This window comes from Carassius auratus, chromosome 25 (assembly GCF_003368295.1).
Source record: "Carassius auratus strain Wakin chromosome 25, ASM336829v1, whole genome shotgun sequence".
Classification (NCBI taxonomy): domain Eukaryota; kingdom Metazoa; phylum Chordata; class Actinopteri; order Cypriniformes; family Cyprinidae; genus Carassius; species Carassius auratus.
The window spans coordinates 16,704,662-16,726,669 of NC_039267.1; the positions used below are offsets into that span (position 1 = coordinate 16,704,662).

Below are 22,008 nucleotides of genomic sequence, written 5' to 3' on the forward strand. Positions count from 1 at the left end.
CTGCAGAGGATCCAACGCTGATTCCGACGGCACCCATTCACTGCAGAGGATCCGACTCTGTTTCCGACGGCACCCATTCACTGCAGAGGATCCGACTCTGATTCCGACGGCACCCATTCACTGCAGAGGATCCGACTCTGATTCTGAAGGCACCCATTCACTGCAGAGGATCCGACTCTGATTCCGACGGCACCCATTCACTGCAGAGGATCCGACTCTGATTCCGACGGCACCCATTCACTGCAGAGGATCCACTGGTGATCACGTGATGCAATGATACATTTCTCCAAATCTGATGGAGAAACAAATACATGTAATGTCATCTCATGTAACCTGAGGGTGAGTAGTAGTACATTTTCAAAAAATCATACATTTCGGGTGAACTATTCTAGTAACATTTTAGTATTTTTTTACGCAGAAACAAAACAGCCTTAAATTGACCAGTGTCTGATGAAACAAATCTTACATGATTTTTTTATATCTAGTGCTTTTAGTACAACAACTAAACATTAGGTCTGACATAGATTTTTGCTTCAGGACCCAGATTTTAATAGCAGATATCAAGTGGGCGCCCAAAACAGTCCTAAAATAGTTCATTTTTATTATTTGGTGCTTTTAGTACAACAACTAAAAAAGTAGGCGCAATGACTCCCCTGAGCATTTTAAGTGCAGAATTTGCTTCTTACAACTTGTTCTCAATGCACTTTTTCTAATGATTCTTGGGAGATGTCCTACAATATTAATTCCTTCATAAAGCTCTCACTAGCCTGTATCACACTCTGCATATCCCCAAACATTCATTTCATTCTTCTAAAGAAATGCATTCTTAGTAGACACACCTTCTGTAGCTGTAGTATGAAGCATTTAATCCCAGCGCGTAAACTCGTGTCAAACACATTTCTATACTCTGATGTGTCACTGACCGTGGTGACGAGAGCGTGTCCCGTAATGAATCCAGCCATCATTCATGACAAGCATAAATCAGCTCTCAATGCAACATAATCCTTTTCCCCTCACACAGCCTTGGGGCTTTTCTTCCTTCTCTCACACACTCGGGAGCTCAGGTGTGTCTTTACAAGCTTCAGCTTTCAGAGTTATTACAGCACAGTCCATTGCTGGCAGCTACAGGTACGCGCTCACAAGCCCGGGACCACAACACACTGAGATCATCAGCAGAAGACGCCGTCTAATCACCTGCAAACTCTGGAAGTGATGGTGTGTAAGTGTTAAGTCGTTTCTGTGTAACCAGATGTGCTGCGGTATAAAGAGCTATACATTGACATGCAAATTGTAAGTCGATTCTCTATTGTTCTCTTTAGAGTATTGGACTATGATGAATCATTTTTGGTAGAAGCCGAAGCTGTTCAGTCAAGTCTAGTCCTACCACATGCTATTCGTCTTCATCTGCAAAGGTATGTTTGGAAAATATTTTGTCGCAGCTGATGTAATAATTTATTGGTTAGAGTGTTGGTTAATATACAGTCGTGGGATCTATGTCAGTACTTTGTGCAAAATAAAATTTTTTTGGTTAAAATAATCTCATAAATTCAGCATTTATTTTTTTTTTTTTACATAACCTCAACCAAATAAGATTTGTTAATGCGCAAATGTTTAACTGTAATCAGAAGTGTTAATGAGCAAGTTTTTGTTAAAAAAATAAATAATAATAATTTACTGTATTTTTAAAATAGCTTTTTTTGTTGTATTTCTTATTTAGTTGTTAATGTTTCAGTAAACTTCTATTTTTATTTTATTTTTTAATTTATATTGAATATAATATTGCATTAATGTATCTATACATTTAGTTGGTTTTGTTTTATAAACTAATATTTTAATTATTTTTTTTTCTGTTAAAAATCCCAAATTGTAAAATTACAATATATATATATATATATATATATATATATATATATATATATATACACACACACACACACACACACACACACACACACTTCATAAAGATCAACAAAAATGTTGCAAAATGTCTATAAAATATTACTATTACTATCATATATAAGAGATAAACTGTCCTATCCAGATAAAATAAGTAATATGAAATTACATTTTAGCAATTTAGTTGGTTTTGAGAAAATTTTGTTGAGAGAGAAGTGAGAGTAGAATTTTACAATTTGTCATTTAAAAAAAATAAAATGACTATATTACAAATTAAATAACATATGTTTCTAAAACATAAACTAAATCCAGCTCGATCAAGTAATATTATCAGTTGAGTTGGTATTACTGAAGGCCCAACAGCTATGATGGCAGGCCTTAGTTGCATGACATTTACATTTTGCCAATTCCAGTTCTGTTCTGCTGTGTTGCATTGCTTAAAAGCAAATCTAATACTATAATGACTGTCTTGTTCTTGCATGTTTTAAATTCCCCGTTTCATCACAAGTGAGACTTAAACAGAAGCCCACCTGTACTCCCAGGGCTGTTGTCACGTATATACATTGTGGCTTTTCTTGAATGAAACTGGACTGGTGCATTGTGGTGAATGATCTATGCTCTGTAAAAAAAGACTCTTCGTCTTTGTGTCATAGACGTACGGACACTGATCAAATTACAGGCTCATCGTACACTACTGAAGTTAAGATCTATGTCTAAAAACGTTTCATATCCTGCTAAATGATAAACCCAAATTCAGATCAATTCTGATTAACAGTGCAGGTAGTGTTGATAAATGCCCTCAGTCGCTTCTAAAATCCTAATTATTGCTTGATTGCTTGTACTTGAAATGCTGATTGCAGATGACTCAATGAGAAAAAATGTTTTTAGAATTTGCTTTAATTAAACCGGTAGTAAACCTTATGGCAAGAGCTGCATGTATTGAGAAATATTTCTCACATTGATATTGTATCACATTCCTCCTCCATTAATTAATTAATGAATGAATTCCTCCTTTCTCTCTCCTCACACACCCGTTTGTCCTATAGGTCCAGCAATGCTGATCCAGTTAAAGACATCGGCGTTCCTGCTCCTCTGTAAGTCTGCACCAGTCTTGACATTGCTGCAAGCTGACAGTCAAATTAGCCCAATCATGGGAAACATGTGATCACTTGCCACCCTTGGATTGAATTTTTCCCCACTTGTTGACACTTGAATCCTCTAACATGCACAAGTTGTCTTTCATTGTATATTTCTCTTTAATTTTCATCACAAAGCCAGTTTCAACAAATCATGTCCTTTAGCAATCGTTCTGGCTCATACTTGTTTTGATTTAACTTTTTTTTTTCTTTTTATTACTTTTTATTCTTGAAAATTAGTGCAGTAAACCAGGTGATAGTTACTTTTAAGATGCAAATTGCAGCCTCATTTCTATTATTATCTCTTTTTATTATTTTTTTGTAATTATAGAGTGCAGGAATTACTTTGTAGGTCAAAACCCAGAAACGATTACATTTTTTTATTTATTGGTTTTTGGTTAAATGGTTGAAATCATTTTATTTTCAAGCTTTTACTTGTCTTTAAAAAAGTGGTTGCTAACAAGTAGATACATGGGAGGTTTTCTGGGACATTTAACTAAGAGGAAAAACATCTAGCCTAGTTGTGTCTAATCACCCTCTTGCTAACTATTCTAACTCAAAAAGTCATTCCATATATGCTGTGAATGATCTGCATATTCAGGCCATTTGAGAGAATACGTTTGGGGATTGGCCAGATATTAAAATTATTATAAATCCCCTTGTTATTTGAGGTTTATCATAAAACAAATTCTGAACTCTATTCCTAAGAATCGTTATTTTTGTGCATTGATTTGTTGGCATGCAAGATTTAATGCACAAAAAAAAAAAAAAAAAATCTGTCCACGAGTTGTTCGTCTAAGTCAGAAAATGTGCTGTTGCTGCCAGATCTCAACTACTGAAAATTGTTTTAAAAAATGCAACTATAAATTGTCATGTTGTCTCAAGAAAAAACATTTTTGAAAGTCCACTGAAAACATATTGTCATATATTTTTTGGCATTTACAAAGTATGTTGAATGTACAAGACAGGACGTTTGAATGTGGCATATTGCAAAGCTCCTCCTTTTACTAAACAGCCAACAGGCTTTAGTTTCATGATTTCCTGCTTGCTGTTGCTAGCCAATAGCAGGTTAACTGAAGGGAGGGGCATTCTCTGTCTAGAAAGCATTTGATTGGACAACAATTTCTAGTACAGGTTGAGTCATCATTATGCAGCTAACTTTATTACTTGAAGTTTAGCTAATGTAAAACCAGTTATAACTGAACTTTTGTGATTTTCAGTGATAGCTGCTCCAGTCCGCCTCCAGGACGAATGTGTGGGGAATTCATGTTATCCTAACCTCGGTGACCTCATGGTGGGCCGCGCCGCCCAGCTCAAGGCTTCTTCAACCTGTGGACTCTACAGAGCACAAAAATATTGCATCCTGGGATACCTAGAGGTCAGTTGTCAAAAGTGCAACACTTCAAGAGGTCTCAATGTCAGTGATGTGGTTTAAAAGATGTATGTCTTCAGAGAATTAAACCAGAAATAGTAGAGCATTGCTTGTTGGGTTTGCAGGGAAAGGCTTCACTTCACTTTGAAATTCAGGGTTGTAAATTCCCCAAGTCCTTGAACCCTCAAGCATATACCTTTCCCTCAGGTCACCGAGTACAGTTTTCTCAGACATATTTGCATAACTTCTTCCCAATCCAAACTACGAGAATACAGTTCCATCCTAAAGTGGTGTCTTTTCAGCAACCACACTGAGATTAAAAAAACACGGCAATGTTTTCCCCCTTTTTCAGGGTGGATTGACAGCACTCTAGCTGACCCTTTGGGTAATACCTACTAAAGACAAGTTGTGATGTGCCTCCCAGAGCTGTCGTATAGGTCATTACCTCTTCTCTGCCACAAGACTAATTTATGGCTGCTTCCATATTCCCCTTTCCTCCCACCTCATACCCCGGCCCTGTCTATACAGGTGATAAAGCTGGTATGTGGGTGTGTCGTTCAGCAATCATTTTCTATATTTACACTACTTTTTTTGGCCTGAAGAGCCCAGCGCAATGGTGTTTCCAATAACAAGTGGTATAAATAAAAGGAAGCTGTAAAAACACTGAATGCATTTCAGGTTGGTGTTAAAATGAGATTATTGACATGATGGACAGCTCTTGTTCATACACGCCTGCAACAAAGACCCCTGCATATCCCCCCTCATTGTCCCTACTATATTCAGGAAATTCTTGTGAATTTTTGCCAGGAGACACCAATTACATAGAATAATACATTACTGCAGGAGCTTCTGCGACAGACTCCCTACTGTATGAAGTTTTAAAAAGAATAATTCATTCAGAAAATCTCGTCTTTATTTGTTCATTTTCTCATGTTGTTCTAAACCCATTGAAGTTTATTCTTCCATGGAACACAAAAGGTGATTTTTTTTTTGGAAGAACATCTTGGTGGGTCTTTTCAGCATAATAAAAGTGAATGACGCATGTGGCTGTCAAGCTCCAAAATAAGTAGTCCATAAGCACTATATTCCAAGTATTCTGAAAACATTCACTGTTTTTGTGTGAAGAACAGACTGAAACATGAGTCCATATTCGATTAAATCTTGCCATCCATCCTTACTCTACTTACAATCTTTCAACACATCAGTTTTCTGAATCTTCAGTTTTTGATCCTGATCCCGGTTAATTTTCCTAAAGCATTGTTAAGCAACTATGGTTGCAAGTTCCATCATTACCAACATTCTGCATTTCACAAAACTATAGTTCCAACAAAAAATTTGAACTACTTTAGTTTGCCAAGAAAATGAAACCACCCTGGTACCTGGGGAACCAAAGCCTGGAAATAAAGCAAAACAACAGAGAACAAACCTATCAAAGTAGTCCTGCTTGTTATTTATAGTTATAATCTGGCATTCATTTGATCTCAAAATGCTTATTAGCTAAAGTTATTACTCCAACACCTACTTGACATCATTAACAACCATTTACTCTATATTGTTGAACCAAAATGGATCGAAATACAGATATGCAAGAATGTTACTGGAAACAGCCAAGAACAGCTAGTTAATTTCTCAAACGATGCACTGCAAGGTGGTACATAGCTAAAGGTAGAGTAGGTGATTTCGAAGAGAGGTTAGCAATAGTAAGCCAACTTTGAAAGCATAAGATCCCACCCACCCTTCCTGCAAATCACTCTCCAAAGCCACGCCTCCACCAAAATATTTGAACGCGCACAGCACAGACAGAGCCTAACCAGCAACACGATGAGAAATCTTCCATGAATCTGACTGATTTGGTTGACCAGCCATTAATGTTAGTGGAGCAGAAAAACAAATTTTTATTCTGTTCATCACACTAATATTATTGCCGATTAAAAGACTTTGTTGTCCTTTATCTACAAACTCAGAATGAGCACAAGTGCTTCATCTGTGACTCCAGGAGCCCCTACAGTCTCCACCACAATCCCAAAAGCCACCGCATAGAAAACATCATCACCACGTTCCAACCTGAACGCAAGATGAGCTGGTGGCAGTCCGAGAACGGTGCGTTCCTTAAACTTTCTTCTTTGCATGAACTTAATTTAATTACAATCTTGCTGGTATTTAGACTTAACTTTGCTTCATTTAAAAATCCCAGGTGTCCATGAGGTCAGCATTCAGTTGGATCTGGAATCAATGTTTCAGTTTAGTCATCTGATATTGACGTTCAAGGTACGTTCAATGCTTTCCATGTATCTTATTTAAAAACTTGAATTTATAGATTTTTTTTTTTATAACAAATGCTCTCAAACAGAGTTTTCGGCCTGCTGCCATGTTGGTTGAGAGGTCGAAAGACTTCGGGAGAACCTGGAAGGTTTTCCGTTACTTTGCGGAGGACTGTGCTAACTCTTTCCCCGGTGTCTCTGAGGGGCCAGCAGACAGTATTGATGACCTTATCTGTGATACTCGCTACTCTGGGGCAGAGCCGTCCACCGATGGAGAGGTATATTCACCGAGCAATCCTGAATTAATCCAATCTGTTCAGTTTACTTGTTAACATACATTTCAGGTTCAGTCTAACTTTGCTTTCCATCCAGGTGGTGTTGAAAGCCTTGGATCCCAATTTTGACATCCATGATCCTTACGACCCTACTATACAAGGTTCATGTTTTGTGTGAAGATGTTTTGTTTCTTTTAGAAATATGACAGTAATAAAAATGTCAAGGCAGGATGATGCCTAAAGGCATGTCCAACAAGCAAAAGGCTTAATGATGAGCTCATTGTGAGCTAGGCACTTTGAAGAATTGACTGTAAAGAAAATATACACTATTCAAACCTGTCATAACGCAGTTTGTTCCACTGGTTCGCACCTGCTTTTCTTTTTCAGGACCCAAATCATAACTAATGCACTGATAGTTACATTTTGGCCGATATCAATAAGACAATAGATATTCATGTTACAGCCAATACTGATATTTTAAAATATCTAATATCGATAACCATATATGGTATCATTAAAGTCTTAAACCGCATAAGCAATACTTCTTATGGTCCCTAGATCTGATCACCCTGACAAACCTGCGAGTAAACTTTACCCGCTTGATCACCCTGGGCGACACGTTCCTGATGCGACGGAAGAGGAACCCACAGGATAAGTACTATTATGCCCTCTATGAGATGGTGGTTCGGGGGAGCTGCTTCTGCAATGGCCACGCCAGTCAGTGCATTCCCGTGGATGGCGCACGTGGAGATACCTTTAATGAGCCTGGCATGGTGAGCATACTCCTGCTAAAAAGGAAAAGCACATTTGAGACCTCTTTAATATCTGAACTGTTTAGACAGCATTGAGATTAATTGGAGATTAACGGAGACATTAAATTTCTCCTGAGCTCAGATAGTCTCCTAAGTATCTTCTTTAGTTGTTCAGAAGAGATTTTAATGTCTCATAATGTGCTCAGTTTATTAAAGTCAAGAAAAGTCTCAAGTACCTTTGAAACAGTTCAATTCCCATTGACATTTCTTCCACATTTTTTGAGGAAGGACTTTGAAGTATAGTCACATTTTTTTCTCTTTACACCATTTCTGAAAAATATGCATAAATGTATTTATTCTTTATAGGGCAGTTAACAAAAATTACTACCTGTCATGCTTTAGTGTAGTAGAAAGCCTTTGCTCTGCTTTTATAGGTACCTGTTTTTATTCTTAAATTACTAGCTTAGTTTAAAGAAATTATATATGCTTTGTTTTTACAATCTTTTGATATTTGCTTTTTTCTGTCTTTGCTCAAGGTACATGCTAAATGTGTTTGCCAACACAACACTGCAGGGTTCAACTGTGAGCGCTGTCAAGACTTCTACCATGACGCCCCCTGGAGGCCAGGTGGAAAAACAGACTCGGATGTTTGCAGAAGTAAGTGGCACTCAGCCACTTTGACTATTGATAGTTTAAAACACAAAAGACAATTTAAAGCTGGAGGAACTCATTAAAACCCTGGGAGTAACAATGAAAAGCCATGTGTAACTTTACCTTCAATGTTTCAGGGTGTTACTGCCATGGTCATTCAGAGAAGTGTCACTTTGACTTAGCACGCTATCTGGCCACTGGTGGGGTTAGTGGTGGTGTGTGTGATGACTGCAGGAACAACCGTGCTGGACCCCAGTGTGATCTGTGTGGGCCGTATTACTACCAGGACCCTCAACGCTCTACGCACGACCCCAATGCCTGTATACGTGAGTGACCTGGTGAACAATAAAATCTTTTAGATGCAAAAATAAATTATTTTATTGAATGTTTTTCATTGTTGTCCTCTAAAAATAATCATCACATTCTAGTGGGAAGGCTACTTAGATGTTTACAATTATTCATTTAGCAGATGCTTTTATCCAAAGTGACTTACAAATGAGCAAAGAAGCGATTCATCAAAAAGAGGCAAAAAACAAACAAAGTTACTTTTCAAGATGCATTTAAGTCTTCCCACAATAGATGACTTTTCATTTCATTTAAAGTCTTGTGAATATTGTCATGGATTTAGCATTCCGGATGAGGGTGGGAAGATCATTCCACCAGAAAGTGATTTTGTGCCTCTCTGTGTTGGTACCACAAGGCTTCGCTAACTTACTGACTTTAACTTTCTGGAAGGGATGTAGACTTGTAAGAGCAAGTGGAAGTAAGAGGGTGTGGATCCCATTGTTGATCTGTAGCAAGCATTAAATCATGAAATTGCTGTGAGCAGCAACTGGTAGGCAGTGCAGAGAGATAAAAAGAGGTGTGAGGTGGACTCTTTTGGGTTCATTGAAGTCCAATAAATCTGCTGCATTCTTAATCATTTGTAGAGGCTTGATTGCATGATGAAGTACAGCCAGAAAGGGCTGTAGTCCAGACTAGAAATGACTAGGGCCAGGACAAGAAGTTGTACAGCATACTCCATTAGGAAAGGCCTGATCTTTCTGATGTTTCCTATCCAGCTTGTGAATGTAATCCTGATGGCTCAATGGAGGGTGGTCTGTGTGATCCAGTGACTGGCCAGTGTGTGTGTAAACAGAATGTTGAAGGAGAGCGCTGTGACCGCTGCAAGTCTGGGTTCTATGGGTTCAGCAGGGTTGACCCTAGTGGCTGTCAGTGTAAGTGTTCTTTCACCCACAGAATGGGAGCCAGCTGGCACATTTCTTACTCAATAATGCCTTAAAATGAGTTTGTATAGCTAAGGCTTTTTGCATTTACCTACTTGCAGAAGGTTGTGCATCTCCTTTTATCTGATCCTTATTCATTCATTTATACATGTCTAGTGTGTAGGTGTAATTTCATGGGAACTATACGTACTGGCAACCCTTGTGATCAAACTACTGGAACATGCATCTGCGAGCCATTTGCTTTCGGCCCACAGTGCGACCAGTGTCTGGTGAGCTGAACCTCTCCATTAGACCACAAGGATATAAACTTAAATAGTCATTAATGCTTTGAAATGTTAATATTCTGCTTTTGCTGTTCAATTTTCCAGCCAGGTTACTGGGGTCTGGGAAACACAGTCTATGGCTGCTTACCCTGTGACTGTGACATTGGAGGGGCATTGAGAACCGAGTATGATGCTACAGATTAATTGTTTACAATTATTTGTTTACAGATTAATTGTTTACAAGTCTGTATGTGCATATTCACACAGATGTTCCCCAGTGGATGGCCAGTGTGAATGCAGGCCTAACATGGTAGGCCCCAAATGTAGTGAGCCGGCCCCTGGATATTTCCTGGCCCCTCTTGATTTCTATATCTATGAGGCTGAACATGCAGCACCTCTGGTGAGAGACTGTGATGTAATTTTTGTACTAAATTATATTCTTAATCATTCATAAGAATGAAGAAACCCTCATGACTTAGGGTCATTTCCATTTCCACTTCTACAGTTGTCAATTTCTCCATTTATACAAGCCCCTACATTGGTCTATCCCCCGGAAAAGATAACTGTCCGACCAACCAAGCTTCCTCTCTGCTCCTCTACCCCAAAACCCTTCCCAAGACCTTATAAAGCAACTGATCCCCCAACTGTGAAGCCGTCTCCGACCCCATACCCCTATTTCACACTACCCATCTGTGAGCAATACTACAGACAAAGAGGTTATGACTTCAAGATCAGTAATGGCAGGGTTGTGGTGTTCAAGCGTGAGAAGCAGCGAACTCGAAGACAAGGCCAGGTAACGTTTGAACTGTCAGATAAATGACGTGTCCAGGTTACTGTATATTGTCACAAAATTGAATGTGATTGTCTCTTCACTTCGTCATTCCTGTGCAGAGGACAATCCCCTTTGAACCAGGCTCACCTCTTCAGATCATCCTGCGACAGCGCACCCCAGATCGGCCCATCACTTGGACTGGACCAGGTTTTGTTCGAGTTCAGGATGGGGTTGGACTAAGATTTAATGTCAGAAATATACCAGCTACTCTTGACTACTATGTAGTTGTCCGCTATGAACCAGAGGTCAGCTAGTCTTTTCATTAAATATTTGAATATGAGAGTTTGTTTGAAATGTTTTGGTCCATTTCACATTTATGTACTCAAAATGTTATCTTTGCAGTCCACTGACGATTGGACAGCTATTGTGAACGTTGTATCTTTTGGATCAGGGGATAGAAGTTGTCTCAACGACCCATCTGATAAAATGTTTACACTTCCAGCCTCTGGAAGGTTAGATTTTTGTATATTGTATTTTGAATATATTTAACATGTTTTCGTTGCGTGCTAATTTAGCAAAGGGGATTGTTCACCCAAAAAGGAAGATTCTGGGATTGTTTAAGCATTTTTCATGTCAAGCAAAATTATTACTAGATCTACTTCAGCTTACTACTTTTAACTCTTTACATACAGGACAGCCACACTGGATCTTCCAATATGCCTTAGTGATGGTAATAAATACCATGTGGACATTACTTTTAGAAAGAAGCCCAGTGCCGACCCTCAGATCATCTCATTCATTCTGATTGACTCTGTAAGATTTCAAGCAATCAGACCTTGATTTTGCAAGATCATTGGAAAAGATTAAATTGAAAATTATCTACCTTTTGTTGAGTAAATGTATTTATCCTTATTCACTTTCCATAGATGGGCCTCATTCCCAAAGTGGACTCACTCCCAAACCTCTGCACGCAGTCATATCTAGCTCAGTTTCAGCAATACCGCTGTATTGAGTTGGACGCAGAGGCAGGACAGCACACCCTTTCTGAAGAATGTGAGAAGCTTATTGGAAGTATGTCAGCTTTCATTCACAATGGTGCAGTGTGTGAGTATCATCTTAATTTACATCACAGATATACACATGCATTTAAGTCCATAATGCATCGTTACCTTGTATTAACTATATGCATCTTTGTAAATAAACAGCTTGCAACTGTCATCATGTTGGAGCGTATGCCTCATCTTGCAGTAAATTTGGAGGACAGTGTCAGTGCAAACCCAATGTTATTGGTCGTTGCTGTGATTCCTGTACTCCTCTGACATATGGGCTTGGGCCAGATGGCTGCTCACGTAAGCCACATTCTCATATTCAGAGATGACATGATATAACAAATTATTTAAACAAACTTTCATATGAAAAATGAATACAAACAGAGTGTTTTAAGAAAATGGCACAACTAGATTTTTTTATCTGGGAAATTCTTGTTTGTCATTGACTCCTCTAGCATGTGACTGTGATCCGTCTGGCTCTACCGCTGAGCTTTGTGACCAGAAAACTGGTCAATGCTCGTGTCGAGAAGGAGTAACTGCTCGTCGATGTGATAAATGTTACCCTGGTTACTACGGTTTTCCCCTGTGCAGAAGATGCAAATGCAACGGGTTGGCTGACATCTGTGACCTGGTCACTGGAGACTGTCTGGACTGCAGGGAACACTCCACTGGACCCCACTGTGAAAGGCAAGAGAGCATTTGATATTATATTGTGTCATTTTCAGTGTTACACTACAATAAATGAATCCTTACAAATTAAAAGGATAGTTCACACAAAAATTAAAATTCTGTCGTTAATAACTCACCCTCATGTCGTTCCAAACCCGCAAGACCTTTGTTCATCTTAGACAGCAACACAACTGACATGTTCAAGGCACAGAAAGGTGGTAAGGATATTGTTAAAATAGTCCATGATACAGCAGTGGTTTAACCTTAATTTCATGAAGCATAGAGAATATTTTTTGTGCATAAAGAAAACTTAAATACAGTGATAACAGCAAAAGCAATTTGGCAGCAGAAGCGTAGCATTTTTATTTCACCAAGACCAAATAAATGAACACTGTCATATCCATTACCATGCTAAAATCTTCCAAGAGTTGTCATAATAGAAATAACTTAATTTGTGTTCGCCAGATGAATGAAGGTCTTACAGATTTGGAACGACCTGTAGGTGAGTTTTTGGGTAAATTATCCCTTTAAAATGTTAATGGTCATTTTCTGTTCCAGGTGTAAGGATGGTTATGTTGGTGACCCTGTTTCTGGGCATCCTTGTGAACCATGTTTATGTCCAGATTTGAACGGAAGTGGGCGCTTCTTTGCCATTTCCTGCAACAAAGATCCATACTCTGGAGCTCCATACTGTGAATGTCTGCCTGGACATACAGGTCCTTGTTCACTCTTTCATACACATCATTTCCAAAACCATCAAAGAGTTTAACAGTTACCTGTTTGATGTAACACACAGTAAGGGAAGTAAAGATACAACTCTTTAAAAGAAAAAACATCTAACATCTATTATAAATTGTATCTTATTTTTGTAGGCCTAAACTGTGACTCCTGCGCTCATGGTTACTATGGTGATCTGAGGTTTCCAGGCAGCCGATGTGAGGAGTGTTGTTGCAACAATAACATTGATCCTCGCGACGGTGAAGCATGCGATGCTGTAACTGGCGAATGTTTGCGGTGCTTACATAACACAGAGGGGCCGCGCTGTCAGAGTTGCAAACGTGGATACTATGGCAATGCACTCGCTCAAGACTGCAAAGGTACAGGTTTAAAAGGATACATTGCTCTATTATTATTATTATACATTTTATTTGTAGGCATCTTTCATGGCACTCAAGGACACCTGACAAAGTCCATAAAACCTGGTGAAACAATAAAAAAAAAAAAATTGGTTAATGTGGCCGAAATAACAACCCAAAAGAACCAAATTTTTCTTGTTTACTATTTCTAATTAAAAAACAATGACCACGCAAATGATAAACATTTTAGGGCTTTCACATGGTTAGATATAGGTACTAGCCACCAGGGCGGTCCCATGAGAACTAAATTTCCACCTAGGCCCATTTTCCTGGTTGAATTCAACACTGCCAGTAGTAACTCTAATGTGACATCAGCCACCTGACAACACTGAAAGTGAAAGTGACGTGACATTCAGCCAAGTATGGTGACCCATACTCAGAATTTGTGCTCTGCATTTAACCCATCCGAAGTGCACACACACAGAGCAGTGAACACACACACACACACTGTGAGCACACACCCGGAGCAGTGGGCAGCCATTTATGCTGCGGCGCCCAGGGAGCAGTTGGGGGTTCGATGCCTTGCTCAAGGGCACCTAAGTCGTGGTATTGAAGGTGGAGAGAGAACTGTACATGCACTCACCCCACCCACAATTTCTGCCGGCTCGGGACTCGAACTCACAACCTTTCAATTGGGAGTCCGACTCTCTAACCATTAGGCCACGACTTCCCTTAAAAAGTCATATAGCACGACATTCAACAATATCAACAAATGTAGGATGGAGATGGCTTCACCCATCTGTTGCTCTTTTCCACATTTGTGGAGTTAACTTGTGTGGAGTAAACTGTGTGTGAACATGGCTTTTTAGAAATGGTGGCTGCCATATGGCAGTTCAGCCAATCAGCATACACTTACGTCACTGGTCGTTCCTTTTGTACTTGATTATACCCTACTCTGAAGTAAATTCCATCCCCGCAAAAGGTATTCCTGTAACTAAATTGTTCCCAGTTCCTGAGGTTTAAAATACAACAAAGAGTGGGTATTTTCACCAATAATTATAGCAACTAAGAAATAGATAACTTATGGAAAACTTAATGTGGCCCAAAATATAAGAACATAGATTTTAATAATAAAATCCTAATCAAACAGAGAAGTAGTAACAGATATTTTTTTCAGTATTGTGATGTTTATCCTAGTGATTATCGAAAAAAAATTGGGCAAGCTCTCACTTGGGTTGTTAATTTGTTGGTTTGAGATTAGGATGTTGCAAAAATGAATGCGAGCTTGCAGATGACTGGGAAGGGGTAAGGTTTAAGGTGACTAAATGACTGGCTTATGTCACCAGATCTAGTGTGACATTTTGATGAAATCAAAAAAATAAATAACTACATGGACAAATTATTATAACATGCATTTACAACATAGGATAAAGATGTTTTTTTGGTATTGGTAAAAATTCTTCATGTAAATTATTAATTGTTTTAGAAACAGTTATGTATTATTATTTATTACATTTTTATTTGCCTTCATAAACTATGGCTTCATAAACAACATATGTCATGTTTTTATTGTCTGCTTAGAGTGTTCTTGTGACTGGAGGGGCACAGACGACACCAAGTGTCCAGCTGGAAGCCCCTGTTTCTGTGACCAGGAAACTGGCCAGTGCCCATGTCGCACAAGTGTCAAGGGAACCCAATGTAATGAGTGTAAGGATGGATACTGGAACCTGGATGGGGAGTCTGGTTGTCAGCCATGTAATTGTGACCCAGAACATGCTCTCAACTATATCTGTGACCAGGTTAACATCTTCTGTTTATTAAATCATTCATACAATAAATTCACTTTAGAAGAATTGTCTCATCACATGGATGGCTATAACGGATTTTTAGGCTTCACACCTACACTTTATGTCCTTCTAGATCACAGGCCAGTGTTTGTGCCAGCCAGAATATGGGGGCAGAAAATGTGATGAGTGTGGGCCGAATCACTTTGGAAACCCATATATACAGTGCATGTGTAAGCTAATATACACAAGAGTTTTGTTTTCTTCCAAGTCATTGTCTGCTGACTCAAACAAAATTATTTCATCTTTTATTCAGCTTGTGACTGTAACATGGAGGGGACCATTTATCCATTTTGTGACCCTTACACGGGCGAGTGTTTGTGTAAGCCAGGAGTGATTGGCCTTTTCTGTGACGAATGCGCTCCAGGTCATGACACAAACTTTCCTGCCTGTGAACCCTGCCATGCCTGCTACCACCTCTTGGAGAAAACGGTCTCAGATGTTAGACTAGATATTGAGAGGATAGAAACTATAAAGCCATGTCCTGAAGACAATAGGACTACATCTGAACTACAATACTTATGGAATCTGTTGAAGAAGCTGCAGAGTCTGGCTAACATGACCACCAAGGATGAGCTAGAAAAACTAGAGGAACTCTTGGCACGCATTAGGTAATATAGTTTAACACAATTTAATTGACATACTACAAATTTTCTGGGTCAATGACACAATGCTCATTTTTATTCCAAATCAATTCATTTATTCAAATGTATAATTAAAATGACTATTAAATAAATATCTTCTATGATGAGAATGTTTTTTTAAATGATGCAACTGGGAATGATTACAGTAGTCTTGTAAAAAGCCTACTTTTATCTTACATGTCTTTCTACTCACTCCTCAGGAATGAAACAGAGACCATTGACCCACACATAATCATTATTGATCCAACCATACTGCTCAACACTGACATCGACAATATCCGACTTGACTTCAACATACTCTTGAAGAATCTCAGGGAGAAGGCAAAAGAGATTCCAGCGACAGATGTAAAAGCTATTAATGGTTTGTAAATGAAAAGAGTCAATGTCAGTGGTTAACAACATGAAAGTTGGTTTGGCAGAATCAGAGTGCCATTTGTGAAAATTATAACACTTCATTTTGGCTTTTAAAGGCATTGTGAGCTATTATGCAACTACTGTTTGTGTCATTTCTATAGATATTTTAAATAAGATCAAAAAGCTCTATGAAGTATTCACTGACAGTGAGAAAAAAGTGCAAGCAGCTAAAAAGGCCCTGGAAGCCTCCAGGAATACGAGAAAGAATGCTACATTGGAACTTGCTAAGTGTCCCATAGGAGAAATGGATAAGCTGGAGAGGAAAGTGAAAGCTCTGAGTGTTGCCAGCCTCAACGAGAAGGTGAATGAAGAGTAAAACATTATTCTGCAATTTGAAGAAGAAACATATGTGTATTGCATTGACAAACTTTCTGCCATAGGTCTGTGGGGCTCCAGGCGATGCAGAATGTGACAAGGCAAAATGTGGTGGAGCTTCATGTGAGATTTGCGGGGGTCCTGCCTGTACAGGGAGTTTACCCCTCAGCCTCAATACCTCCAAACTGGCAGAGATGACAGAGAAGAACATTACTGATCTGCGCCGTAAACTCAAGGAAGCTGATAGACAGGCACGTCAAAAACATTCCAGTACCTTACTACTTTATAATTCGAATGCATATACTTTATGTGTATCTTTGCCTTGTTGTTAAAAGTGTCTATATCAGGGTCTCCAGAGGAACTTAAGGTTGTTTCTTTTGAAAAAGAAGCCACAAAAACAACTGTATAATTGTATCTTTACATGTAAAAGTTAAGCCTCATTCTGTTTTCTATTCACAGCTCATGGACACCTCAAACATGACTGATTACATCAAAGATCAAGCTGAGGACCTGATGGATAAAATTAATCAGACTAAGAACAAATATGAAAAGGAAAAGATTGACACCAAGAACCTCATTGAGAAGCTCAAGAACTACCTGAGAGGTAATGCATGAAATGAATCAGTTGCTAGCTTCTGGTAAAGCTTGCCTGGTCTTTGATCATATCCAGGCAGGAAAAGAAACTGGATAGTTATTTCATCTGCTCACCTCAGGCAAATCGGTAGCAGTGTTTTCATTTTGGGAAGCACAAAACCAAAACTCCAAGCTTCTCTTTTTCATACAACAGAAGTCACAGTGACTAGTGTCAATGATAAATGTACCATAAAAGTAGTTCTCGAGCATGTGAATTGAGGAACAGATTGAAATTGAAATTGTCATTTGTTGTAATCCTGCCATCAGCCATAGCTCTCAAATCTTATTCACACTTTTGTTTCACAAAACATCTTTCACATTGTTAAAAAAGCTAGCCAACTGATAAGATTTGAGCTATGAGTATGACACGGTACAGCGGCAACCAATAGGAACGTAGAGGTCCACCACTTGAGATGATTCCAGAGAACACAGCTCTCATTTTAGTTTCCAAGCAAAATATAGGACAGGTTGATTATTACTGTGGCAGGTTTGCAATAGTCTATGATGTGTCCCTGTTTGCGTAAAGGGTAATATAAATAAAACGTGGACCCAAGGTGTCTGAGATTGTTCGTGTTCCTGGTGAGTTGCTGATGTGCAGTAACGATATAAGAATAATAATCCAATGGTATAATAAATAATAGTACAGTAGTGCCAGTTTACTTTTAAACAAATTTTTTACTTTTAAAAAATATTTTCAATGTAGTACTTTTACGTGAATCAGAGTATTTTGACAGTGCTTTATACATTATTAGGTAAAGGATCTTAATACTTCATCCACAACAATATTTAATGAGGTTCATTTATAACGTTACCCTCATTGTGGTTAGTCTGCACAAGATCAACAAGCTTGTTTGCTTTGCGGCCACTTTAAATACAAGATTAGCATTCGATCTACGTCAGATCATCAGAGCGATTTTTGATGCTCTCGGCGGCTGCGTGTGAACACACAGTAAGACTGACAGAAAATAAAAAGTTGCAATTCTCTAGGCTGATATGGCTAGAAACTATACCATGGGTGCACTATTTCCAGGCGCTGTATAATATCACTGCGCCTGCAGCACCCATGGTAAGGCAGCAAAGTTCCTTGATTATTACGCCGGTATGAGAGTATAGTTCCTAGTCATATCGGCATAGAAAATCACAAACTTTTGATTTTCCATCGGTCTTAGTACATGATGTAACTACAGAAGAGTCAAGTTTTAAATAAAACTATTTGGTCATTTTTGAGTGTGATGCTAACGTTCTAATCAGACTCAATGATCTATGCCAAACTAAGCTAAAAGTGCTACCACCAGACCCAGAGATCAGCTGAATGGATTCGAAAATGGTAAAACTCTACTGTTTAAAAGGGAATTGGAAAATTAGCCTATTTTAAAAAAGGTGTTCCATTAATTTGATGTGAGGGATTAATCTGAAGAATAAATTTTTATTCAGGACAAACCTACAACACATTTACATTTAGAGTAAAATAAAATGCACATGATAAACTGTAAATTAGCAAGTATTGTATCTTAACAGATGAGCTGGTGAAACCAGAGGACATTGAGAAACTGGCCAATGCTGTGTTGTCCATTCAGCTGCCCAAATCCCCTGATGAGATCAAGGACATGATAGAGGACATCAAGAGGATCCTGGCAAACATCACACACTTCGACGATGATCTAGAGCACTTGGAAAAACAAGCCAGAATTGCTGAAGACATGAAGGAGAGGGCCCAAGAAATCTTGTGAGGCTGCAGTAATAAAGTCAATGTGACAAAGCTGTGGTTTTTACCATTTCATTCTGCATTATAAAGCTAAACCTGTGGACACCAGTGTCACTAATCCTGTTTGCTTGTTGCATCACCAGGAACAGAACCAAGGCTATCAATGTGGGGGAGATAGAGAAAGCACTCAACGATACAGCAAAGGTCAATGACAAGATATTCAAGGATCTGAATAAGGCTAAAGAAAACAATGACATTATCAGGGAGAAAGTTAATGAGGTAATGGTTTATTTCGCACGTTTAAAGGAATTTTTACTCACCTTCACATCATTTCAGACGTGTACTATGTAACTTTCTTTACTTTTTGATTTCTTGATTTGCTCTCAATGCACTTATTTTGAGATAATTTCTACTTTTTTCCCTTAATAAACTGCTTTATAACAATATCTCGTCACTTTTTAACAGACTGAACCTAAACTAAAAAATATTGAGGATAATTTGGATTCAACTCGTGCCAAAAAGTTACTGGATGAAATCAAGGCCTTGGAGAATAAGACGGAGATGAACAGAGCTCAGGGGAAGGAGGCCAAAGATGCTGCCAATGCAGTGCTTGACATTGCCAAAGACACCGAAAAGGTAAGTCTCACAAGCAAAAAAAAAAACATATATTCATTTAAATAAATTGTATGTTGGATTTACAAACATGCTTTCCAAATATTAACCTAGAAGATGGTACAGCTGCCTTTAGATATAGCATATTTAACCTGTCATAAGTGGATTGCTTTTCTCCATTGTTAGGATCTTGAGGAATTGAAAGAGCAGTTTGAAAAGTTAAAACTGAATAGCACAACCCAGAATGTTAATGAAGAGGCTAATGAACGTCTGAAGAACATCACAATAGAGGCAGAAACACTGGCTAAAAATGTGGAAGATAAAATGAAGGAAATTGAAGGTACATTATCATACGAAGCAATATGCATTTGGGATTTAAAGGGTTATGGATTTCTATAGTTGTTAATTTCTTGTTAGCATTAGAATTAGTTTCCTTTATCAATGTCATTTCAGAATTGGAGAAAAAGATTCTGGATGCAGCTAAAAGGAAAGAGGAAACAATAAAAGATTTGGAGGCACTCCAGAAGGAAGCAGATGACTTGAGGAACTTTATTGTTGACAGTGGATAAATACAATCTGTGCTCCACTTAAGCCTATAAAGGCTTCCCTTCTTCAAAACATGAGGAACCCTTTTCGGTGTTTGGCAACTCAGGGCAAAACGGCCTTGGACTAGGTTTTCAGGAGAAGTGCAGTCCTTTTATCCTGGTTCTTTGTGGGCTTGCTGATTTTTTGTTTACAATATAGAGCTATGAACTGGTTCTCATCAAGCCCCAGAAATACTTAAAGACCGTATTCTGGTTCTGTTCCATTTTTTTCTTCTTTATTTTGCATTTAAAGTATATTTTTAGTAAATGATGGTCCAAGATTGAGAATCTCATATAGGTAATGTATAACCCTGACTGTCCACAAGAGGTCACAAGAGTTATAAACTATGCGGCACTATTTCTGGCATGGATCTAGAGTGCCACAGCAAAACCAGTCAGATTTTCCTCAAGTTATTTGCCTGATGAATTGAAAAAGATGAGATCAAAAGAATGTGTGCTGCAAAAACACTGACAACAACACATCTTTTTTTATCGAGCTGTTCTTATAAGCCACGTTTTCAAACGAATCATTCAAAAAGACTCACGAGTTTTATTTGAATCAGACTGACGTAAATCAGAGAGGCAACTTCAATTACTGTTTATTCAATTCTGTTTAGCTCATTCCAAATTGGCTTATGTCCGACATATTTGGCATTGTCTCCTCCAAAAGTATTTTCATTGTTTTTGGTTCAGGGATATGTAATTAAATCCTCTTGATAAAACAACCTATTTCAGCATTACTTCCAGAATTGAGTTCAACAGCTGCTCCATGTGCATTAAGATAAGACAGTCAGGTTTAGACGCCTGCTGCTTGTGGAATGTGCTCGTTTGTCTCTCGCAGGAGGTGGAGGGTCTGTGCTTTTGTCCTACAGTGTTAACAGCCTCTCCGTTGACTATTCAATTGCAAAATCGAAGGTAAAGCCCCACTGATGTTATTTCATTGGTCCGTCTGAGTGGATTTTCCCACCTTTTTAACTACTTTATTTTTGGTTCAGACGCGCTTTGTTTTGTCAGAGTTAATTTCATCTTCAATGGGTGAGGATAAGGAGAAAAAGTCACAAAACAGATAATGTTTAAAATGATTGATAAAAATGATTTTTTAAAGTAACCTAATGTAGTTGATTGATTCAGCCACATTAAGTAGTATTTTTGACTTGAATAAAAAAGGTAATTTAGGTGTTACAACTCTACGTTACTTTACTTAACTTCTTCTTTTTTTTTTTTTTTTGGTCCAGATGGTCTGCTGAATGATTAAACTATGTTTCAGAAGGGTTTGCAGATGTTAGTTGTGTAACCTAACCTAATCTCTTCCTGAGGTTTACAAAGCAAAAACAAAAACCCTACACAAACTGGTTAAAGGAGACATGATGTAGTATGGAATCAAGTTAGGTTTCATTTACTACAATGTATGCCTTGTAGGAGTTGCCCAACTAAATATCTAAGTTTCCTACCACTTTATTGCCCTAATATACTGATAATTAAAATCTCTGTTGTAATGTCATGCGTTTAATGTCTAAACTGACCAAATTCTGTGTTTATCTTCTTGGTCATTTATATAACACGAATTTATCTCAAGTCAAGACAACCACCAAATCCCATTTTCAGTTCCACCTGAACCCCCTGCTCTTTGACTGACCTTTAAACGGTCTAATTATTGAGGATTAAAGGCCATTTCACTGAGCACAGGTCTGTTCATTTTAGTATATCATTACTGGAAGTAAGAACAGCTGTTAATAAAATTGTTAGGACATGTAATTGTGTGGGAGAATCTAGATTTCTATTTGAAATTTGTAATTTTATATTTTAATAAATACATTTTGTTGCAATCACAGAAAGGTTTTGTTTTTCTCTTAACATGA

At 38.2% G+C, this 22,008-nt stretch overlaps 1 protein-coding gene across 1 annotated transcript; it reads left to right on the forward strand.

Moving 5' to 3' along the window:
- The first annotated feature begins 360 nt into the window (after positions 1-360).
- LOC113042858 (laminin subunit beta-4-like) lies at positions 361-20,156 on the forward strand. The gene is given in 37 exon segments (XM_026201845.1): positions 361-1,215; positions 1,320-1,412; positions 2,943-2,990; positions 4,253-4,410; positions 6,369-6,504; positions 6,599-6,672; positions 6,755-6,943; positions 7,038-7,101; positions 7,499-7,713; positions 8,229-8,349; positions 8,481-8,669; positions 9,405-9,560; positions 9,726-9,838; positions 9,938-10,017; positions 10,100-10,232; positions 10,338-10,625; positions 10,724-10,909; positions 11,007-11,116; positions 11,297-11,417; positions 11,531-11,708; positions 11,810-11,953; positions 12,109-12,340; positions 12,881-13,038; positions 13,195-13,419; positions 14,980-15,197; positions 15,319-15,415; positions 15,499-15,853; positions 16,087-16,247; positions 16,402-16,601; positions 16,681-16,866; positions 17,075-17,219; positions 18,767-18,974; positions 19,097-19,232; positions 19,419-19,589; positions 19,752-19,905; positions 20,019-20,124; positions 20,126-20,156. Coding segments are annotated over 36 exon segments (5,511 nt in total). The 5' UTR covers positions 361-1,215; positions 1,320-1,387.
- The last annotated feature ends 1,852 nt before the right edge of the window (positions 20,157-22,008 follow it).